The 22290-nt window shown below is 34.1% G+C and overlaps 1 protein-coding gene across 19 annotated transcripts in view; it reads right to left on the reverse strand.

Annotated features, from left to right (window-relative positions):
• The window catches only part of NRXN1 (neurexin 1), a 1119427-nt gene that overhangs the window by 972659 nt on the left and 124478 nt on the right, over window positions 1-22290 (reverse strand). The window contains exon 5 of one of the 19 annotated variants that reach the window (XM_042981366.1): window positions 233-237. The exons of the other annotated variants lie outside the window; for them this stretch is intronic. Within the exon in view, the coding sequence (XP_042837300.1) occupies window positions 233-237 (5 nt within the window). The remainder of the gene's footprint in view (window positions 1-232; window positions 238-22290) is intronic. 19 annotated transcript variants of the gene reach the window in all.

A 22290-nucleotide genomic window follows, 5' to 3' on the forward strand; every position in this document is an offset into this window, starting at 1 on the left:
TCAGTTTGCCTCACATAGCTATAATTTTGTGTCATGGGAATTTCTAAGGTTTACTCTCAGCAACTTTCAAATATACAACACACTATTGATAATTATAGTCACCATGATGTACATTATTACCCTAGAACTTACTTATCTTATAAGTGAAGTTTGAACCTTTTGATCACCTTCATCCATTTCACCCCTCCCCCACCCTCCCCCCAGCAACTACCACTATCACTTTATTAATAACATCCTCTCAAGCACAAATATAATATTAGGACAAATTTACCTATTTTTTCCTCCTGTTGCTCAGGCTTTAGTGTCATAACTAAGATATTACTGCCAAATTAGAGATCATGATAACTTACCTCTATGTCTTCTTCTAAGAATTTTATAGTTTAGCTCTTATATTTAGGTCATTGATTCATTTTCAAATAATTTATATATACATTTGTATACACCACCAAATACTGCATGTGGAAATCCAGTAGTGACCACAGCATTTGTGAAGAAACTGTTATTTCTCCACTGGATGATCTTAACACCCTTTTCAAAAATCAATTGACCAGAGCTGTATGGGACTTTCAGTTCTATTCCCTGAGTTATCTATATTTCTATTCTTGTGCCAGTACCACATAGGCTTAATTACTGTAGTGACTTTTGAAGTTGAAAAACATGGGCACTCTGACTTTGTTCTTCTAAGGTTGTATTGGCTAATTGGGGCCCCTTGCAATCCCATAGAGTTTTAGGATAGACTTTTCCATTTCTGAAAAAAAATAAAAAAAACAGCTTTTTTTGGGGATTTTGATAAGGAAGCTGTGAAAATATTTGATAAGGACAGAATCTGTGAGAATAAGTCTTCCTACCTAAGAATACAGGATGAATACAGGATGGCTTTCCATTTACTTAGGTCTTCAATTTCTTTCAGCAATGTTTTGTTGTGAATAGAGATAATTTCACTTACCAATCTGCATCTATTTATTTTCCCTACTTTACCTGGTTAGAACTTGTGGTACAATAATATATAGCAGTGGTGAAAGTGGACATCCTTGTCTTTTCTTAGTCTTAAGTGGAAAGATTTTTCTTTTGAGTGTAATGTTAGCTGTGTGGTTTTCATAAATGCCTCTTCTCATGTTAAAGTTCCCTTCTTATTTTTTAGTGTTTTTGTCATAAATAATGTTACATTTTGATAAAAGCCTTCTTGGCATCAACTGAAATGACCATTTGTTCCCTTTTGTTCTATTAATGTGGTATATTACATTCATTAATGTTCCTATGTTGACTTCCTTTGCATTCGTAATTCAGCATTCATTTGGTTGCTGTATGCCTCTGACTTTTCCAGAGCTGGGAAATTTGGTTCTAATAGTTTATTATTGTATTTTCATATTTTTGTGGGGATGAGAGCTTAATGCCACCTATTCTACCATTTTGCTGATGTCACTTTTAGTTTTTATTTATCACGTGTTACCATAATTATTAAAATTATCTATGAACATACTCTTATTCTATACTTTATGATGCAATGTTCTAAGTAATAGGCCAAACTTTTTCTTAGAAATTCCAGTACTATTATTATTTTAAATTCTTGAACTTAATAACTGTGACTCTGGGCAAAGAAATTTACTTCTCGGCCACAGATGCCTCACTGATGAAATGTACATATTTATAACATAACATGGAACCTACTCCATAACTTAAGGATTAAATAATTTAACAAGACAATGCAGGTAAAGTATTTCACTCAATATATATTAGCTATTATAGCAATCATAACATTTTGCCAAGTATACACGCAATCTTTTAGTTCATTGGTCTATTTGTTATTGCTGAAGTTCTTTTGAACATTTTCTCAGTATAAGGGACCAAATAAGACTTAATGGAAAGATATGGAGATGTGGAAAACAATCCTACCAACAAGAAGTGTACTGTGTTGTAGATAACACAATGCAGTTGTGTAATACTATGTAAAATACATGAATATTCTCATAGGGTTACTAGCACCATTTGGTTACATATCCAGAAAAGACAAAAGTTCATTCTTTTCTCCCAAATAAACTACAAATACCTTGAATGTGGAGAATACCTTTCCTATATCCCTCTATACCAAGACTGCAAACCGGACTAGGCCAATTGCTGGGCAATGTGGATTCATGCGTGGGAGCTCCAGTATCTGACACAGAAGCCTTGTAGGAGGTAAGTATGAACTATGCTCTCTAAGATCACTTTGTCTTTCACAAAAAGGTAGCAATATCTCCAAGAAACTTGATACTTTATGACAGTTTGAAATCCACTTTTCATAGAAACATACAATCCAGACTTAAACTAAGTTGGGATAATAGACAGAAACACACCAGTTATAATAGTATCCATTAAATGGAGTTTTCCGGCTGAGAACATATTGCCTTTTTAAAAATATAATACTAGGTTTTTTTTCCTATAAAGTGAAAAACAGTAATTAGTAGAGGCAAAAAAAATTCTCTTTGATATTCAGTGTCTGGAAGGAAAATATATGTTCAATGTTTTTGTTCTCTGCTTTATTCAAAATAATTTATTTGTGGAAAAAAAGAAAAAGATCATAAAAATAATTCAGAATCTTTTACAAAGGAGGTTTTTTTCAAAGAGGAGATTTAAGAATAATATAAAATGAGACACTGGATTCAGTATCTAATATTACTAAGAAAAATGAAATTCCCACAAAGCAACACTCAGTAACTATAGCAACCTTGCAAGGTAGCACAAAAGGGCTCATCTTTATGCAGCACAGTTTTATAAAATTTATCATCCTAGATGTGACAGTACGTACTATCTTTTCTGGTCTGCTGTGACATCCCAATACATAGACATTATTAACTATAACCAATGGCTCATTTATTACCAGTCAAGAAAGTTATGTCTTAAATACACATGTTTAAAATTAAAATGAGGTATTTAAACAGTTAAGTTTCCTAACTCTAAATTACCAAAAATGAAAATACAAGTGAAGCCAAGTCTGCCAATATTCTTATTTTAAACATAACAACATGTCAATACCTATTTACGTATTTCAAAAAATATTTTATAATAAAGAAAACTAATCAAAGTGTTATGAGGACTCTATAGTGAAATCTTCCAAAATAAAATCCCCCTGGTCTCAAAGCACATGAAACTTGACACATGAAAATGAAGTTGTCCCATGAGACTTGAAGAACATATCTCCTGAAACCAGCAGTGATCATCATTAATAACTCCCATGATGGGCTCAATGTGAAAGAAAATAGATATTTTCTTAAATAGAAGAAAATAAAACATATTTAAAGAATATGTTTGATAATGAAATTAGAAAATCATCTACATCAAGAACTATTGGAAAAGTTTATGGATATCTTTCTGTCCAGATTATCTAAATTGTAAATAAATTATAAATGTGCCCATAAATTGATAAATCATATACACACAGATATATAATTATATATGTGTATTTTACACACACACACACACACACACACACACACACACACACACACCCTTTGTCTAAACCATTTAGTTTAGTCCAAAAAGACTGGAGTTTTAAGTGCATTTTAGATAATTGTCTCTCGTCAAATAAGTCTTTAAGGGGAAAATAAAACATAAAATAAAATAAGGGAATTCAACCCACAGACTAAATATAAAGAACTCTGTAATTTGATTTGGACTGAACTTCTGGGTTTGGTTTTAACTAATAAAGAAATTTTTATTTGATCATTTTATAGACCACTAAAACCATTTTTGTGCTTCCTTTTAAGTGGCCTACTGGGGAGTATAACAAACATACTGCTGACTTAATTAATGTGAAGCTACACATAAAGGTGTTTACCCAAACACTTTTATGAATAGCTAGATAAGTTGTTCTAAAAATAAAGGAGAAATAACACAGCAATTAGAAGAATGAAAGGGAGAGAGATGGTGTGAAAATATAGAAATTTACTTAATATTCTTGAACATATATTTCCAATTTGTGCCTAATGTGTTCTTTTGGAAGGCAAAAAATGGTGGTTTGAAAAAAGCTCTGGAAAATTCTGAAGCCCAAATGTTTAAATTTTTTCTATAATACTTGACCTTCTATTTAAATAAATGCTTCTTATTTTTTAAAAAAGAAAATATTTTGGCACACAAATATACAGGAAATATTTGAGACAATATGAGACAAAAATCTCATAAGATTTTAAATACAGATAATTACAAACAGAAAAAGAATTACGAATATGACTTTGGAGGCCCAAGGGAAGTTAAATGCCGCTTGGAAACAAATTACATTATTAAAGTCCATGTTCTATCAATAGTCACTTGGGTGGTTGGGTAGGAGTGTTTGTGTGAAACAGACAATATGTCCATCTAAGAAACAGTAAGCCCAACGAACAGTCATAAGGCATTTGCTCATATTCTGCCTGGCAAGTTTCAAATATCCTTTAAGAACACTTTTTTTTTTTTTGGTTGCTGTTGTTCTATTTTTGTCTCTAATAATAAATACATTATTCATTGGAAAACCTAAGGTCTAAAATAGCAAAAGAAACACACAAGGGTTATCTGAATGATCAATTCACAAATATGTGTTACTCTACTATGTACATCACTGGGCTTGTGTACTTGTGTGTTTTTCTTGAAGAAAAAGAATTAGTTATTTGAACTTCAAAAAATGATCATGACATGCTAAAACTGGGATGAGGGCTGTGATAGAAAACAGGAGTTTTAAAGGGTACTTGTTACAGTTAGTGGTAATTGCTGGTCAGAGTATATTTTTCTTGCAAAATTAGTAAAATTATTTAAGACTGAATGGTAGCTACTAGCCTCATTTTATTTAAATGTATATTTTTAACATCCTTGAGATATCTGACCAACTTCAATTTTGCTAGATTGTTCTCCATTCCTAAATAGAGTTCTGGTATTGGGAAACAAAATTCTTGTATCTGTCCTCTAATTGATCCAGTAGAGCAACTAAAGTCTGTATAAAAACTAAGCACTTAAACATCTTTACAAAATATCAGTTTCAGTTATACAGTAGACTACTGAATACTATTTTATTGACAAAACTAGCAGAATTCGTAAATTCTCAGAACAATTAACATATTCAGAAATATTCTCCTGCCCTAAAAAAAGAAAAAAAAATGAATAACTGGTGGTACAACTCCAAGAAAGGGGCAGAAGTTTGAAATGAAAGAAGTTTTTGGAAAATGTCTCAAATGATTTTGATGGTTTGACATTAATTTAGCTTTTTAATCTTTGGGAGTTAAAATGATCAGAATTCTGTCCACAGGTATATCTTCAAGCTTGCAATTAGGCATAGATTTCTTTATAATATAGGCGTATCTCAGAGATATAGTGGGTTTTGTGCCAGAACACAACAATAAAACAAACATGACGATAAAGTGGGCCAAATGAATTTTTTTGGTTTCCCAGTGCATATAAAAATTATCTTTACACTATACTGTAGTCTAATAAGTGTGTAATAGCATTGTGTCTAAAAAATGTATATACCTTAACACAAAAATATCGCTAAAAAGTGCTAACCATCATCTAAGCTTTCAGTGAGTTGAAATCTTTCTGCTGGTCGAGTCTTGGCTCAATGTTGATGGCTGCTGACTGATCAGTGTGGTAGTTGATGAAGGTTGAGGAGGCTATGGCAATTTCTTAAAATAAGACAATAAAGTTTGCTCCGACAACTGACTTTTCTTGTCATGATATATATTTCTCTGTAGCATGTGATGCTGTTTGACCACATTTAACCCACAGTAGAACTTCTCTTAAAATTGAAGATAATACTCTCAAACCCTGCCACTGCTTTATTAACTAAGTTTACGTAATATTCTAAATCTTTTGTTATCATTTCAACAATCTTCAGAACATCTCCACCAGGAATAGATACCATCTCAAGAAACCATCGTTGCTCATCCATAAGCAGCAGCTCCTCTTCCATTAAATTTTGAATGTGGTATTGCAGCCATTCAGTCTCATATTCAGGTTCTGCTTCTAAGTCTAGTTTTCTTGCTATTTCCACCATATTTGGAGTTATTTCCTCCACTGAAGTCTTGAACCCCTCAAAGTCATCCCTAAGAATTGGAATTAACTTTTTCCAAACCCCTGTTAATGTTGATATGTTGACATGTTCTCATGAATCACAAATGTTCTTAACTGACATCTAGAATAGTATATCCTTTCTAGAAGATTTTCAATTTACTTCCAGACCCATCACAAGAATCACTATCAATGGCAGCTATAGCCTTATGAAATGTATTTCTAAAATATTAAGACACCAGGGACGCCTGGGTGGCTCTGTCAGTAAAAAGTATGACTTCGACTCAGGTCATGATCTCACGGCTTATGAGTTTGAGCCCTGCATTGGACTCTGTGCTGACAGCTCAGCACCTGGAGCCTGCTTCAGATTCCATGTCTCCCTCTCTCTCTGCCCCTCTCCTGCTCACATTCTATCTCTCTCAAAAATAAACAAACATTAAAAAATAATAAGGCATGAAATCCAAAACTACTCCTTAATCCATGGGCCATGGAATGAATTTTGAGTTAGCAGGAAAGAAAACAACACTACTCTCATTGCATATCTCCATCACAGCCCAATGGTTTCAATGTCAGTGAGAAGTATTACTTTCAAAGTATTACTTTGAAAATTATCTTTTTCTGAAAAGGAGGTCTCTACAGTAGACTTAAAATATTCAGTGAACTATGTTGTAAACATGTGTGTTGTCATCCAGGATTTGCTGTTTCATTTATAGAGCACAGATAGATTTAGTATAATTCTGAATGGTCCTAGGATTTTCAAAATAGATGAGCATTGGCCTCAAATTAAAGTCACCAGCTCCATTAGCCCCAAAGAGTGTCAGCCTCTCCTTTGAAGCTTTTAGTCAGGCATTGACTTCTCTCTCACTGTAAAAGTCCAAGATGGCATCTTCTTCCAATAGAAGACTGTTCTGTCTACATGGAAAATCTGTTATGTAGCAGAGCCACCTTCATTCATTATCTCAGATAAATCTTCTAGATAACCTCCTGCAGCTTCTACATCAGCACTTGCTACTTCACTTTAAACATTTATTTAATGGTGATGACTTCTTTTTCTAAACCTCATGAACCAACTTCTCCTAACTTTTCTGCAGCTTCCTCACCTGTGTCAACCTTCATAGAATTGAAGAGTTAGGGCTTTGCTTTGGATTAGGCTATGTCTTAAAGGAATGCTGTGGCTGGTTTAATCTATCCAGACCACTACAACTTTCTTCATATCAACACTAAACCTGTTTTGCTTTCTTACCATTTGTGTGTTCACTGGTGTAGTACTTTTAAGTTCCTTCAAAAACTCTTCCTTTTGTATTCACAACTTGGTTAACTGTTTGACACAAGAAGCCTACTTTTAAGCCTATCCAGGCTTTCCATATGCTTTCCTCACCGAATCATTTCTTTTTAAAAAAATTAATGTTTTATTTCTATTTTTTGAGTGTGAGTAGGGGAGGTGCACAGAGAGAGAGAGACACAGAAACTGAAACAGGCTCCAGGCTCTAAGCTGTCAGCACAGAGCCCAATGCAGGGCTCAAATCCACTAATGTGAGAGCATAACCTAAGCCAAAGTCAGATGATCAACCGACCCAGCCACCCAGGTGCCTCTCATTTCTAGCTTTTCATTTAAAGTAAGAGACATGGGACACTTCCTTTCACTTGAATGCTTAGAGACCACTGCAGGGTTATCGAGTCACCTACTTTCAATATTTCTGTGTCTCAGGGAATAGAGGGCCCAAGGGGAGGGAGAGAGACAGGGAAGGGATGGTCAGTGGAACAGTCAGAACCCACACAACATTTATAGATTAATTTCACTGTCTTATATGGGAGCAATTAGAATAGTAACATCAAAGATCACTAACTGCAGACCACCATAACACATGTAATAATGAAAATCTGAAGAACTGCAAAAATTGTGAAATGTGACACAGAGACATGAAGTGAGCAAGTGCTGTTGGAAAAATGATGCCGACAGACTTGCCCGACACAGAGTTGCCATAAACCTTCAATTGGTAAAATATGCAATGTCTGTGAGGCATAATAAAGCAAAGCACAATAAAACAGGTATGTCTATAGTCAGTAAGTATCATATATTTAGTTTTGTCATTGTGTATTATAAGTTAAATTCATGCTAATTGTGAGAAGATGAGACTTAGTCACCAGTATGAGGTGTTTGGATGTTTAAAGAACAGCTCAAGGGTTTCAGTAGCAAATCATACATTATAGTTAAAAATGTAGGATAAAATAGTAAAAAATAGTAAAAAAAAAATACTTAACACTTTGTCTTTCCTCTTTGCAAAGCAAAAGAAAACAGAAACATCCCTTTTAAGGGGAAAAATGTAGAAAATGCCCAGGATTACATAACCGGTGTTTAGAAAATTATTCGGCTATTAAATTTTCTATTGGTCACCATCCATGCACTGAGAAACATTATCTGTCTTCCCAATCCCTCAAGACAAGAATGGTGGCAGAGGTGGCTGGGAAGAAAGAGAGAACACTCTTAAATCCTGTGAGGATACAGTCAGAAGAGCAATCAGAACAGCACCTGCACTCGCCTCTATTTCTTTATTCCTTGCAACAAACTGCCTCAACACTTCTGTTTCACTTTGGCAGAGGTCACACAGCACATTCAGTACTAAGAAAGAACAGCCCAAGGCTCTCAGGGAATTATGAATGGTGAAGAAAGCAATGGATGTGGGGGAGAAGAGAACAGAAAGAAATCAAAGGGGGCGAGTGTAGACTGTAAAATTAACCAAGTAACAGGGAGAACTGAAACAGACTACAAAACTGTACCCTCCTTTCTCCCCCCCTCTCTTCCTCTCACTCTCCCTGCCACAGGCTCTTCCTCCTCCCTTTTTCTTCCTGCAGAGAACCTTGAAGCATAATAATTGTAATCCATTATTAGCTTAAAAAAAAAAAAAAAGGAAATGTTCCTTGCATTTTACACCCAATTCTGTTTTGAGAACAGCAGATTCCTAATTGCCCTAACAATGTACTCTCAATAATCACACAAAATCAGAATAACACAGGTACTCTATTTTAATTCTGTGGCTTAAGTCTTGTTTAATTTTCACATGATAATTAGCACAAATCACTATGTACACACTATCTCTGATTAAGAAATGCCTTCTCTTGACCTGACAAATTTGGTAACTACCTGTTAGAATTTGCTTTCATGTTTTATTATCTTTGTACGATTGTCACAACAAAGAAACACATACTTGTTGTTTGGAAATATCAGATTATAATGTGTCTAATTGGTATTCTACCTCACAAATCAGACTACTGTATCCTAAGTAATAGATAAGGAATTTGAATATGAACTGTAAGTCTCCTTAACTACTCTTTAATGTATTTAAAGTCCCACCAAGATTTCAAATTGGCTCATATCAGATGTGCCTTCTTTCAGGAAGTCTTTTGAACTGCTGCTCCTCAGTTCTGTGCACAGAAGTGTGCACTGATCTCCTCAGAACATCCAAAGCACTTTATTCCTGTGCTTTTTAATGCACACTTGCATATGACTACATTTAGTTACTTAAAGATAGTAACTATGTTCTCCTTTCTTCACTGACTCCCACTTCACCTGTCACTGACCTCTACACACATAGCAAATGCTCAATAATCATTCCTTACATTCAGCCAAATTATAAGTAAACTGAATTCCATCAAAACAAATGAAAAATAATTTCTGGCACTAGCTTCCTTTCCAATTTTATTTTTTTAGCCTCAAATTCAAAATAAGAAAAGACTGTGATGCAACTTGTATGTTCTTTTATGAAATGAATATATGCATTTTCAACATCCAAATATATCTATGTATTTGCTAAACACATTTGAATTAAGTACAAGATAATTTATATAATAGAGCTAAAAAACCTTACAGATACAACTTTTCACTTAAATGTAAGACTTTGGTTGCATCATTAATTTACATTCTTATATTACATTTTAAGCAAACCTTGGAAAATATAAATACTATAAAGAAACATTATAAATACTTAATAAATTTTATAAAACATTCATAAGCATAACTTAACTGCATACAATTTATAATATACATTTAGTAAAATATAGCATTTAGGATATGATGCCAGGTTATTCTTTCTTAAACATATTTCTATCAGCTGCTTCCTGGTAATGAATAAAAAAGGCATTTTGTTCTAAATGTGTAATATCTTGGGAATAAATTCAATTTATAAGTAGTATAAAATATCTTTATAATGCTGCATAACTTTTTAATTATTTTTTAATATTTTTATTGATTTACCATTTATTTTACTATTTATGTACTGACTATAACCTTAAGATTTCACACTAATATAGAGGCTATTTGTACCTCAAACACAAATGTATGCATTGGGCAGTGTTTAGAACTGGTAAATATAATCCTTCCTTATGAGTTATCTAATTTTAAAGAGTGCTTTTGATGTTTATTTTGGTTACTTAGAAAGATGTGCAGACTAGCAATATTATATCATTAATTAGAATCCATTGCAAAGGTGGTGAAGTGAATCTTTAGCATTACCAAAAATAAAAAGGATCATTGTACTTCACAAAACTTGGAAAGGACACTACCTTTGCCCTTTAGGAACCAAGCACTGAGTATATATAGTCTATAAGACTACTACTTTATGCCATATATTGTAATAGTAAGATAAAATAAGAGATTGAAACTAACTTTTTTAAATTTAAGAGTAGCCATTGAAGAAATTGTTACTCATTTCAAAGTTTAACTTAGATAATGAAAAGAGGTGGATTGTTAGTATGTTTTGTCAGACCATACTTGTTCTTATCTACTCTTTAATAGTATTTAACACATCAATATTTGGAAGTTGATCTCAAATATATCTGACATTTCATAAGTCTCCATGAGTGTGACCATAACTATTGTATCAGAACTTCTGGTTCTCCCTAAAGCATTATCTTCAGGAATTTCTTTTTTCCATTTATTTTGAACAATTCAACAACAACAAAACCATGAACACAATTCTGCACTGGAAAATTCATTTAATTATCACCTTACAGCTCATAACAGGTCCATTCTAAATGAGATGTTTAAATACCATTTCCTTAGTGAGACAAAATGGTGTTTGATTTGTTTTACTGTATTGTGCACAAAACATAAACTGCTAATAATTTTATTTCTTTTCACTATGATTACTGTTCTTAAACTTTACTTCAACATAAGGAATATAATAAGGGAATGGATCTTTGAAGCCTTAACAAACTTGCAAAACTTACATATTTTAATCTCAGTTTAGCAAGAACATAGCACATATGTATAGGTAGTCAATATTTTACTCCTAACGGGCTTATATTTTTCATTCTGGAAAAAGGGTCTTCTATAGCCTCCTTGAGGTCAAAACTTTCAGCCAGGGAGATAGTCTGTCAGTAACTATTGATTATTTGGAGAAGAGGTTAGTGATTTATTGAAAGATCCATACTTTTACCTTATAATAGTAAGTGCGAAACGTAGGCCAAGTGAACCATGATATGATGGTATGGAGAAAAGAGTATCTCCTATACTGCTGCCTCAGAGACAGGAGAAATAGAAAAATAGCAAGTTGAAATCAATACTAATCTTAGCCTTATTGATGAGATTCTTCATGACTACCAGACTGATCATAAAGCACAGAACATAGGACAATTAGAAAGGCCACATATGTCTGACCTCCCTTTGCTTCCTAGTAGATGTGAATGGAATTGACTGTGTTTATTCCTAAATATATAAAAAATATTTGATTATTCAATTTCACAGAAGACTTTGAGACTCATTGGCTTTCTGCTATTATACTGTTTGAAAGACTCCCAAATGCTTAAAAGAGAAAGAATTTTCTATAAAAATTAATTAGTGATTATTTGGAGTAATGGCTGCTCAAAACAGATTGCTGCTTTCATGAAATCACATGCCAAGGTTAGAGAAACACCTTTTCTCTCTAACCCATCTTGCTAAACTGAGCATATTATTGGAGGGGAAAGTCCATTTTTATCTCATGATGTTGTAGTCTCTCCTGAACTGAGAATGTGCCATAAGCCCAGGTGTGGGATAAACTCTTGTTTTTACACAGCTACAAGTATATTTTTGAGGGGTGGGTGGAGACCACTCAACATTGTCATTTGCTTCCTTATTAATTTATCATCCATCCATTCAATGAATATTTATCCATCAATGAATATTTTTGAGTCCCTACCATATATGCCATCCACTACTATAGAGGCTGGGGTTATAAGAGCATGCAATGCAGATAAAATCCCTACCCTTATAGAGCATGCAATCCTGTTGGATAAACAAATAAACAGCTACTTAATATAATGCCCCATAGGAATAACTATTGGTTTTTTAACAGCAGACAAGAAGATAATGATGAGGTCTGCTGCTTCAGACTGGATGGAGGCATGACCTCTGAGCAGGAATTACAATGAAATATGGAGGCTTGTATTGCCAACATCTGAGGGCAAAATATGCAGAAAGAATATCAGGTGAAAAGGCCCTGATACAGAACATAACACTGGTTAGGCATGCTCACTAGATGAAGAAGTCTTGAAAATGTGAATATAATATTGAGAATATCCTTTGATACAAATTGTGTTGCTTTCTTTAGCAAGCTATTTTTTCTCAGCTATCAAGAATTGAGAGATCAATAGCTCCTAAGGTTGGATTATATTAGGTTATTTGCATTAAGTATTGTAACTAATGAATCCTTCACAACTTAGGATGTTTTTCCCATTCAAAAAAAAAGAATATATATCATGCAGAATTTACAGGATGACCTTACAAAGGCAAGAGTGCTTATAGTTACCCAGGGAAAAAGCCACCTAATCAGTCTCAACTTCACATAGCACATTAGCTTCATAGGTGTAGCTATTTGATCTTTTATTTATTTTCTTTTTTTAATTTAATTTATTTTTTAATATAATTTATTGTCAAATTGGTTTCCATACAACACCCAGAGCTCATCCCAACAAGTGCCCTCCTCCCTGCCCATTACTCACTTTCCCCTCTCCCCCACCCCCCATCTACCCTTAGTTTGTTCTCAGTCCCTAAGAGTCTCTTATGGTTTGCCTCCCTCGCTCTCTCTAACTTTTCTTTTCCTTCCCCTCTTTCAAAATGATCTTGACATAAAATTCTTAAACAGCTGAGGAAAAAAATCTACAAACTTTAAATATATAATGAGTCTGAGATACCATTGCAAATTATACAAACATTCTGCATTTAAACATACGTGACATATCGTGCACAAAAACAATCTTTGCTTGAGAGCTTTCCACAGTTGTCTAAGAGATGACCAGATCTCTTGATCTTGATCTTTTGAGGCTTACCTCCCTGACCCACCTTGCTTCTTTCCTCTTCTATCTTTCACAGCTGCTATCACTCAAGAGCTTTCTGTACCCCTAACTACATCTGAGCATCTGTCCCCTCCAATATCCAAGTGACACACATATGCTTATAGATGTACATATGAGTTCCTGTTAATTTAGATTAGATCAATGCATTATTGAAACTCTCTTTACTGATAATTCGACTAATGCCAATGAAGTCATTTTGTAATTACATTTATTCTACTAGAATACTGAAAGAGGTTTTTCCATAACAAAATATTTGAAATCTGTGTAGAGTTTTTTAACGAGAATTTTAACATAGAAGGAAGACTCTGTAGAACATTCTTCTGTAGGGTCTGATACAGGATTTGGTTTAGTTGTCTCATGTAAATTATTAAAAGACCAGAAGATGTTAGAAGCTGTTCTGACACCTGAGAGGCTCTCATGTGATATAAATAAAATGTTAGTACAGGACAAGTCTTTACTATGTGATTCTTATTTTTATTGAAATGATAGCATTATCTTTAGTTAAGTAGGGCAGCATTATAATTACATTAACATAAATATATGTCAGACCATACACTCACAGATGAGTGATTTTTGTACTTTAATGTATTAATGAGGATTTCCCTAGTGCTACATGCATCCTGCAGAATTTTCCAACACTTAATATATTAAAATGTTGACTCCTCAGAATTTTGGCAAATGAAATTGCAGAGATTGTCAATAATTGTTCATTACTTTCAGCAAAGAGAATTTAAATCAATTAGAAGAACAGTTCAAGATCTGATCCTGATTATTCATGTGCAACTTCTTATTTTCCACATGCTTTTCATAGAAGCAGAAACATTTAATTAATATTTTCTGTACACACATAAAGAGCTGGAATAATATGAGAAGCACTTTACTGTATAAATGTATTTTATAATGTCTAAGGCTCGTTGAACATGAAAAAATATTTACCAACGTTCATAAAGATTAATGTGAAAATCACTGCTAATATAATGGCGATTCCCCATGTGGTTACATAACATACAAATTACCTCAGGACTAAAAAATAAACTTATCAAAAAGGATATCTTCTATCACTCAATCCATTAGAAGAAGATATCATTTGAAAAATACCGTTTTGCATTTTTAAATTAACTGAAAGAAAATTTGGCAATGGAAATTTTGTTTAGAGATAAATCACGTCAATATAATTCAAAATAGCAATCTGATGCTTTTCTGACTAGGAAACAAAAGTTCCCTGGCCTCTGCCCAATATTATATTCTTCCTAGACATAGGAAATGATACTGATATTATTCTTTCATGTTACTCCACATCCCACACTTCTATCAAATGTATTCACTACTTTTTTAAAAAATTTTTTTTAACGTTTATTTATTTTTGAGACAGAGAGAGACAGAGCATGAACGGGGGAGGGGCAGAGAGAGAGGGAGACACAGAATCGGAAGCAGGCTCCAGGCTCTGAGCCATCAGCCCAGAGCCCGACGCGGGACTCGAACTCATGGACCGCGAGATCGTGACCCGAGCTGAAGTCGGACACTCAACCGACTGAGCCACCCAGGTGCCCCTCACTACTCTTTTTTTAAGGAAGTAACATGAATGGCCAGTAAATAAAATATTTCAACTTTGAATAGGGTTTCCACCACAAATGAATTGACCCAAGAGTAACTAACAAATGATTCATTCACTTTTCCCTGCATAAAGTTTAATGGAAGCTTCAGTACAACCTGGACCATTTAGGAGTATTTATGATACTGAAAGAAAACACACCATACTTGAGCCTAAATGACCACAAACAAGGAGCCATTTTATGGGTGTTAAGGAATTCAATAAAAAGGTGATTTGAAAGGGCAGATATAATAACATTTTCTAATTACTCTTTGCTCTAATTGATTGGAAAATGCTTCCACAATATTGGATTTTTCCCCATCAGAGAAAATGGCACAAAGTCATCATTTCATTGCAGGCAACTTGCTTCACCATTTGTCTATTTCCTCGTCCATAAAATAAAGAAGTTTGTGTTAGAGGCAATCTATTTAACTATGGTTTGGAGTCATATATCAAAATTAGTGGGTCAGAGTGGATTAAGACAAAAGATTGCTTTGATTAGAAGTTTCATCTAACGGCATTCAAATTCAAAACCCATGTGACATGAATTTGTGTTCACAATCCTCCAAAGCTCCCAAAATTGGGATTTCTGGACTAAGTTATCTCAAAACTCTCAGGCTCCTTCCAGCTTTAAGAAGCAATCCAGGAAATCACTGATATAGTGAACTAATAAGATATGAGAGATAAAACATTGCAAGAGGAAATTAAAACAGGAAATTATTTCTTATTCTTTATGGACCCCTGTTATATAGCTAGATATCAATGTTTGTATTCTTTTACCTTGTCCCTACATCATCCAGATATTTCTTAGTGCTATTTCTTCTAAGAAGAAAAAGTAGTTAGCAGAGGAAGAAGATCAAAAAATATCCCAGCTCATACATATCCTAAATACATTTGTGTATGTATGTGCAAGGCACTTGTTTTGGACTGGGTGTTTGTGTCCCCTCAAAATTCATATGTTGATATGCTAACTCCTGATGTAACAGGAATAGGAGGTAGGGCCTTTCGGAAGTAATTAAGTCATGAATGGGATTAGTGCCCTCGTAAGAAGAGTCAGAAGAGCTTACTCCCTCCATCTGCTCTCCACAGTGATGATACAATGAGAAGATGGACATCTACAAACCAAGAAGAGGACACTCACCAGAATTAAATCAGCCAGCATCTTAGACTTCCTTGCATCTAGGACTGTGAGAAATAGATCTCTGTTATTTAAATCTCTCAGTCTATAGTAATTGTTACAGCAACTTGAACTAAGACAGCACTGTTCCAGATATTTGGGATAAATGAGGAAACAACTTTGTCAAAGGTAACTGTTATTGTGAGGATCATATTCTGCAGAGAGGGAGGTGACAATCATTAAACTTAGCAAAATGAATAATGCAGGTATATATTACAAGGCACTATGTGCAATGAAGAAAAATAAGGAAAACATGAAAACATATGAGGGTAGAAGGGATTGGGAGGGCAGGAGGCAAGTAGTGGAGGGTTGCAGTATTTAACAGAAAGGTTCAGAGTAGACCTCAGTGAGTTGAAATGTGAGCAGACTTGAAAGATGTGAGATAAGCAAGCTTACTTAAAGATGAAAGGACCACTACTGTCAACGCCTTGAGACGGCAGCATGTGTCATGTGCCTGAGGAACAACAGTAGGGAGGCCAGCCTGAGGGAGGGAGAGAATAGTACATCTAAGAGGCCACTTGAAAAATAAATTACATATCTCCCTACAACTACAGTATGGACTTTCATTGTTAAGTTTGAAAGCAATGGAAAGAAACTCTAGTGTTTTGAACAGAGGAGGAGCCTGGAACAAGTTTTCATTTTCCTCATGAAACAGGGTACATCCTTATAAACAACAGCTTTGGAGTCAAGCAGCTCAACTGCTTATCAACTTGAATAATCAATCAGTGCCAGATTCCTTAATCCCTGTGTATTACCTATCAAATGAACATAATAAAAGAAACACCACATATAATGAGTTATGAAGATAAATGAGATATTGCAGGCAAAGAACTTTGTACTGTAAATAGCATATTATAACTCTTCAATAAGTTATCTCTTACTTTGCTACTTCTAACACAAATTTTTTCTCCAAAAATGAGTATAGCTGATACCAGGATCATTGTAGAACCCCTTTCCAGCATCTATCTTCAGAAAGATGAATCAATCAACCAAACAATTTCAACTATGTGCAAAGGATTATTCTAGGTAAAAAGAGGATATATAGAATTTAAAATGAAGCTCTTAATAAGAATATGATTTAGGTGAAGAAATAAAACGTACATATAAAAACATGATGATTGTATACTACTCAGCAACAAAAAGAAATAAACTATTGATATAAATAAACACTTGGATGTATCTTAAAGTCATTATGCAGAGTAAAAGAAACTATACACAGCACACACTGTATGATTCCATTTCTATAATATAAAGATTAATCTATAGTTTCAATGGCAGGTAAGTTGTTTCCTGAGTCCAGTGGAAGATACAGGAAAGGACTAAACAAAGGGCACAAATAATCTTTTGGAAGTAATAGAAATGCTCTGTACTTTAAGCGGGTGCAATTTATTGCACGCAAATTGTTTCTTCATAAAATTGATGCCAGCAAAACCAAAATCAAAAGCATACTTTTTACTACTTTTCGCTATAAAATTTTGGACAAGTTTGGCTCAGATTTGAAAGGTCACACAATAATTCCCAAACATTACTTGATTTGTATTAGGTCTAGAAATCTTCTTGGGTTTGAAGTTCTCTAAGAGAGGTGATGAGTTTTGGTCTCATCCTGTCAATATTTCGGTAACTTTACGTCAGTCTTTCTATTTCTCATTGGAAGATCCTCTAACTTGAAGCCTATTCCCTTTTCTTTTTCTATACTAGTCCATTTCTTCTTGGAACTGCCTTTATAGACATCCATAGCACTTTTTTTTTTTTTTTTTTTTTACTGTTTTCAATGTGACTCACAAAGATTTTAATTACAGTTCCATTTTTTAAATACAGGCAACTGTGGCTTATATCTGAAACCCTTTCAAGTGATATATGAGAGAAAAGGGGGACTGTCTGATATCTCCAAATCTAAAAGGGAGAGACTTTTCAAAAGATTTTTTAAGTGATCCCATTTTATATTTGGGTTCCAAGAATTACAATACATTTTTATGAAATAGCAAATAAAACAGATGTATATGTTCGTAGAGTGTGAGACAAGAAATGGTGAGGGGTATTGTGTTTCTCCTATGATTCAATTTTGATATAAATGTTCTATGGGATTATCAATTAATTGTTTCAAAACCTAAATTACCACTCGTTTAAAAGATTTATTTTCTTATAAAAGTAATTGCTTAATATAAAGAATGCACTTATAAGCTATTCTCTAGAAATGAACGTTTTGAAATCATATTTATGAACATGAAATATATTTTATATTGAAAGAGAATATTAACAGTGAAATATAGTTTAAATTGTTTAGTTTTCATTTACGGGAGTGAGGGGGGTTGAATCTCTATGAATGCTTTCTGTTCAGCATATTAAATGCCTAAGGAGTCACACTGATTTTAAAATATAGCACCTATTTTGGAAAGCAAATTCAGAATTCTTGTAGACAGACTGAAATTACTGCCTAATATAGATGACTCAAAGAAATACCTGTCAAACAGAGAGTTAAGACTTTTGAATGCAGACACACTTTGAAAAATAAGATGATGTATTTTCTATGGAACGTTTGCCAAAGGACTATTCAGCAGAGACATAAATAATTAAAATTAAACTACAGTCACGAAAATAAATGAACCATATTCTGAAGCAATAGGTTGACTTTTAATCCTGATTTTCCCATACTTCTAAGCCCACAAAATTCAAGCATCTGCAGCAAATCTCCACATCAATAATTTGAATTAACAGGATTCCACTGTAATTTCCGAAGTTCTAAATGCAGGAATCTACAATGCAGTACAACTGAAAATGTTTTGTAGATAAAACCGGTCCCAAGGGACTATAGCAGTAAATGCTTTTACAATGACAATTATAACAATAAATAATAATAATAATAATAATAATATATAAAGTCGGATAGGTCTTCAAAGGAAGGTCTTTGGACTACACTATGTTTATTAAATTCCAAGGCTCCCTTTACCTCATTTCAAGGCCTTGTTGTTTACTTCTCTCTCAGCCAGGACTAGTAGATGTGTGTCCCACTGCCCATGTGTTATAGGTCTATGCAAGGTTAGTCAAATAACAAGTTAATAAAATAACAAGAATACTAAAGAAAATAAAACACAAAAACAAAATACAGCGAATTAAAAACTAACTTTAAAAAAGAAAAAAAAGAGCAGAAATTATATCAAAGTCCCCTGTGTAAAGAGGCCGAGCTTATTTTTTTCCTAATATTTGCAGGATGTATTAAAGAAACCTGTGGAAAGGCTGGGGGAAAAAGGTGACAGGAGACCACACAAATCACTTCTATGTTCTTGTTTACAGCATTTTTGCTTGACATAACCTCATGTAGGTGATGTTATAGAACTTCTGATATCTGGCAGAATTAAGTCAAATATATGAACTGCAGTTTAAGAAGCATAAATGTCAGCTTTCTAAAGCCTTCCACATCAAAGCAATCAGCAATGGGTTTGAACACCAACTACAGCAGTATATTAGGTGTCGAGGGATATATACAAGATGTACTATGATATTAGGCACAAAGAAGGTATTTTAAAAATATATAAAAACTGAAGGGATAAAGTTACCAGCATGGAATTTTTGGTGTAAATAAAGGACTAATCACAAAATAGAGAATCAGGAAATCTAGATTAACATGCACAGTATACAGGAAAGACTGGAGTATACAAAAAGGAAATAACAGGTCTCCAAGACCACTGACAAGGAACTCAACCTTTCTGAACCTCAGTTTCCCCATGAGCGACAGGGCCCAGCCTAAGGGACTAGTGTCCACAATAGCAAGTTGAATACTGCTGGATTTGTACATGCATCATGACTCCCAATTTTCTAAATCCCTCACCAACCCCACATGGCATCACACTACATTGCAACTGTCCAGTGGAAGCGTAAATACCCGGGAACACATCTGTAAAGGACAGCAGCGGCAAGTGGCTAAGGATATACTTGACATCAGCCTCCAGTTGAGGTTATCAGGTCTAAGTTTTGCTTGTTATCAATCAAACAAACCCTAGGTTCAGGGAAACAAAAGTTAGAAAAGGTATGACATTACAGTTGGGAAGGAGGGTATAAGTAAGAGCACAGAAACCTACTCAAGACAAAATGGAGAGATCTATTTTCTAGGACTAAGGGTTACAGAGATGCCTGGGTGGCTTCTGAAGAACTTCTGAAGAAGTTAAGCGTCTGACTCTTGATTACAGCTCAGGTCATGATCTCATAGTTTGTGGGGCTGAGCCACGTCAGGCTTTGCACTGGCAGTGTGGAGACAGCTTTGGATTCTCTCTTCCTTTCTTTCTGCCCCTCCCCTGCTCATGCATCCTCTCTCTCAAAATAAAATAAACATTAAAAAAATAGGAGCGGGGATTACAGATAAAATTACCAAATAAGTAGTGCTCTTAAAAATTGCTAAACTGATGTGGAGGAGTCTAGAATTCATATAGCAATAGGGAACTAATTCTCTGAGCAAAGGTATTCAACAATACCACACAAACCAGGGAGGATGAAACCATAAGGAGAGGAATCAGCTGGAAAGAATAAAATAATGAAAGAATGATTGATGAAGTCCACCTGGATTAGGCTGGGATCACTGAAGGTAGAAAGGAAAAAGAGATTTCTCAAAAGAATCAAAAGGACTGAATATACATTGAATCTTCTCTTTCAGGTCTCTTCTCAAACAGCATATGACAAATGACGGTCTTTTCAGACAAACTTAAATAAAAATTATACCTTTTTTCTCTCATCTGTGCACACTCATGTCCCAGTCACTGTTGTTTTTTTTTTTACCATAAAATGTGTCACCACCTAACATACTATATAGTTTATCTTTTTATTCAATGCTTGTTCCCACCACTAACATGTAAATAGTATGATTTTGTTCCACTTATTTCCCAGAGGAAGCGGTTCCATAAATTTTCACTTGAATGTGCTTAATTAATATCCAATAAAGAAAATAAAAATAAGGAAACATTAATTATGTTTGCTATGTTCCTTACCTGGAGTCCACTTAACCTCTAATAAATGTGAATTATGCCAATGTTGTTGCTAATTTATATTCATTAAACTGCCTTCTTTAAGGACTTCAAAGTGTTCACAGTACGTTCTCATCTGTGATTGATTGTAGTAGGCATGGCAGATAGAAGATGCAGACATGCAGGGGTTAAACAACCTCCTATATGCCATCACTCCCAGAGCAACAAAGAGAGCATTACTAGCTTCAATACTTACCCAGCACATAGTTGGAAAATGATGGGATTCTCTAAAAAGAATTTAGAGCTATCAGGTGTGGGAAATCAGTAAAATAATCTATTTTTTTCCTTTAAAACAGCCTAACCTCAATTGACCACTGAAATGGATGACTTTATTAGATCCTAATGGATCTTAAATATTAATTCACTCGTCAGTATCTAGTAACATTGTTTAACCAGGTGGGCAACACAAAGACAGAGTTTATTCTTAGCAATATTTGTTATATGAAAACGTTTATCTATTTTTCTTATCGGACTCACTGAAGTAAAAACAGACCCAAATTCAAAAAAACAAAACAAAACAAAATGATGCTGAGATACATTCTGTTCAGAATGGGGTAAGAATAAAAACTAGTTATCTCAGGAACAACAAAAGAAACCACAAATGGTAACGTATGAGAGCCGCATAAAGTGTAACAGAAAGATTTGCATGACTCTAAACCAGGAATCATTTTTACCTTACCCTGGAATGTGGTGCTGGTCAAACAATTTAATATCTGTTAATTTTGCTTTCTAATAAATTTGTCAGGCAACAGTGAATTTATTGAGAAATAGCAGACCTCCTGATCTTCTAAGACATCGGATAATTCAGGAGCACTGAGAATGTTATTACTTCACCCTCAGAAAATCATGCCTTAGGCTGGAAACTTAAGAAAAAATCCCTCTAATTTTGCTGTTATTGTGTGATCTGGGAAAGTTATCATCCCGGTTGTGGTTTTTCATATTCCAAAGAGTTAAATATCAATGCCTTTTTATCTCAGAGTTATTATAATAGATAAGGACAAGTTTTACAAGTTGAAAATTAATGTATTAATATATTAGTCTATATCTTCACCTCAATCAGAGCTACTAGTACTAGTATTATTTGAAGTAGATAAGGTAAGGAAGGATTAGGGGAATTGCAGAACATGACTTTACAAATCATAAACAGCTATTTATGAATCGAAGATAGG

Source organism: Panthera tigris, chromosome A3, assembly GCF_018350195.1.
Source record: "Panthera tigris isolate Pti1 chromosome A3, P.tigris_Pti1_mat1.1, whole genome shotgun sequence".
In the NCBI taxonomy this organism is placed as follows: Eukaryota; Metazoa; Chordata; class Mammalia; order Carnivora; family Felidae; genus Panthera; species Panthera tigris.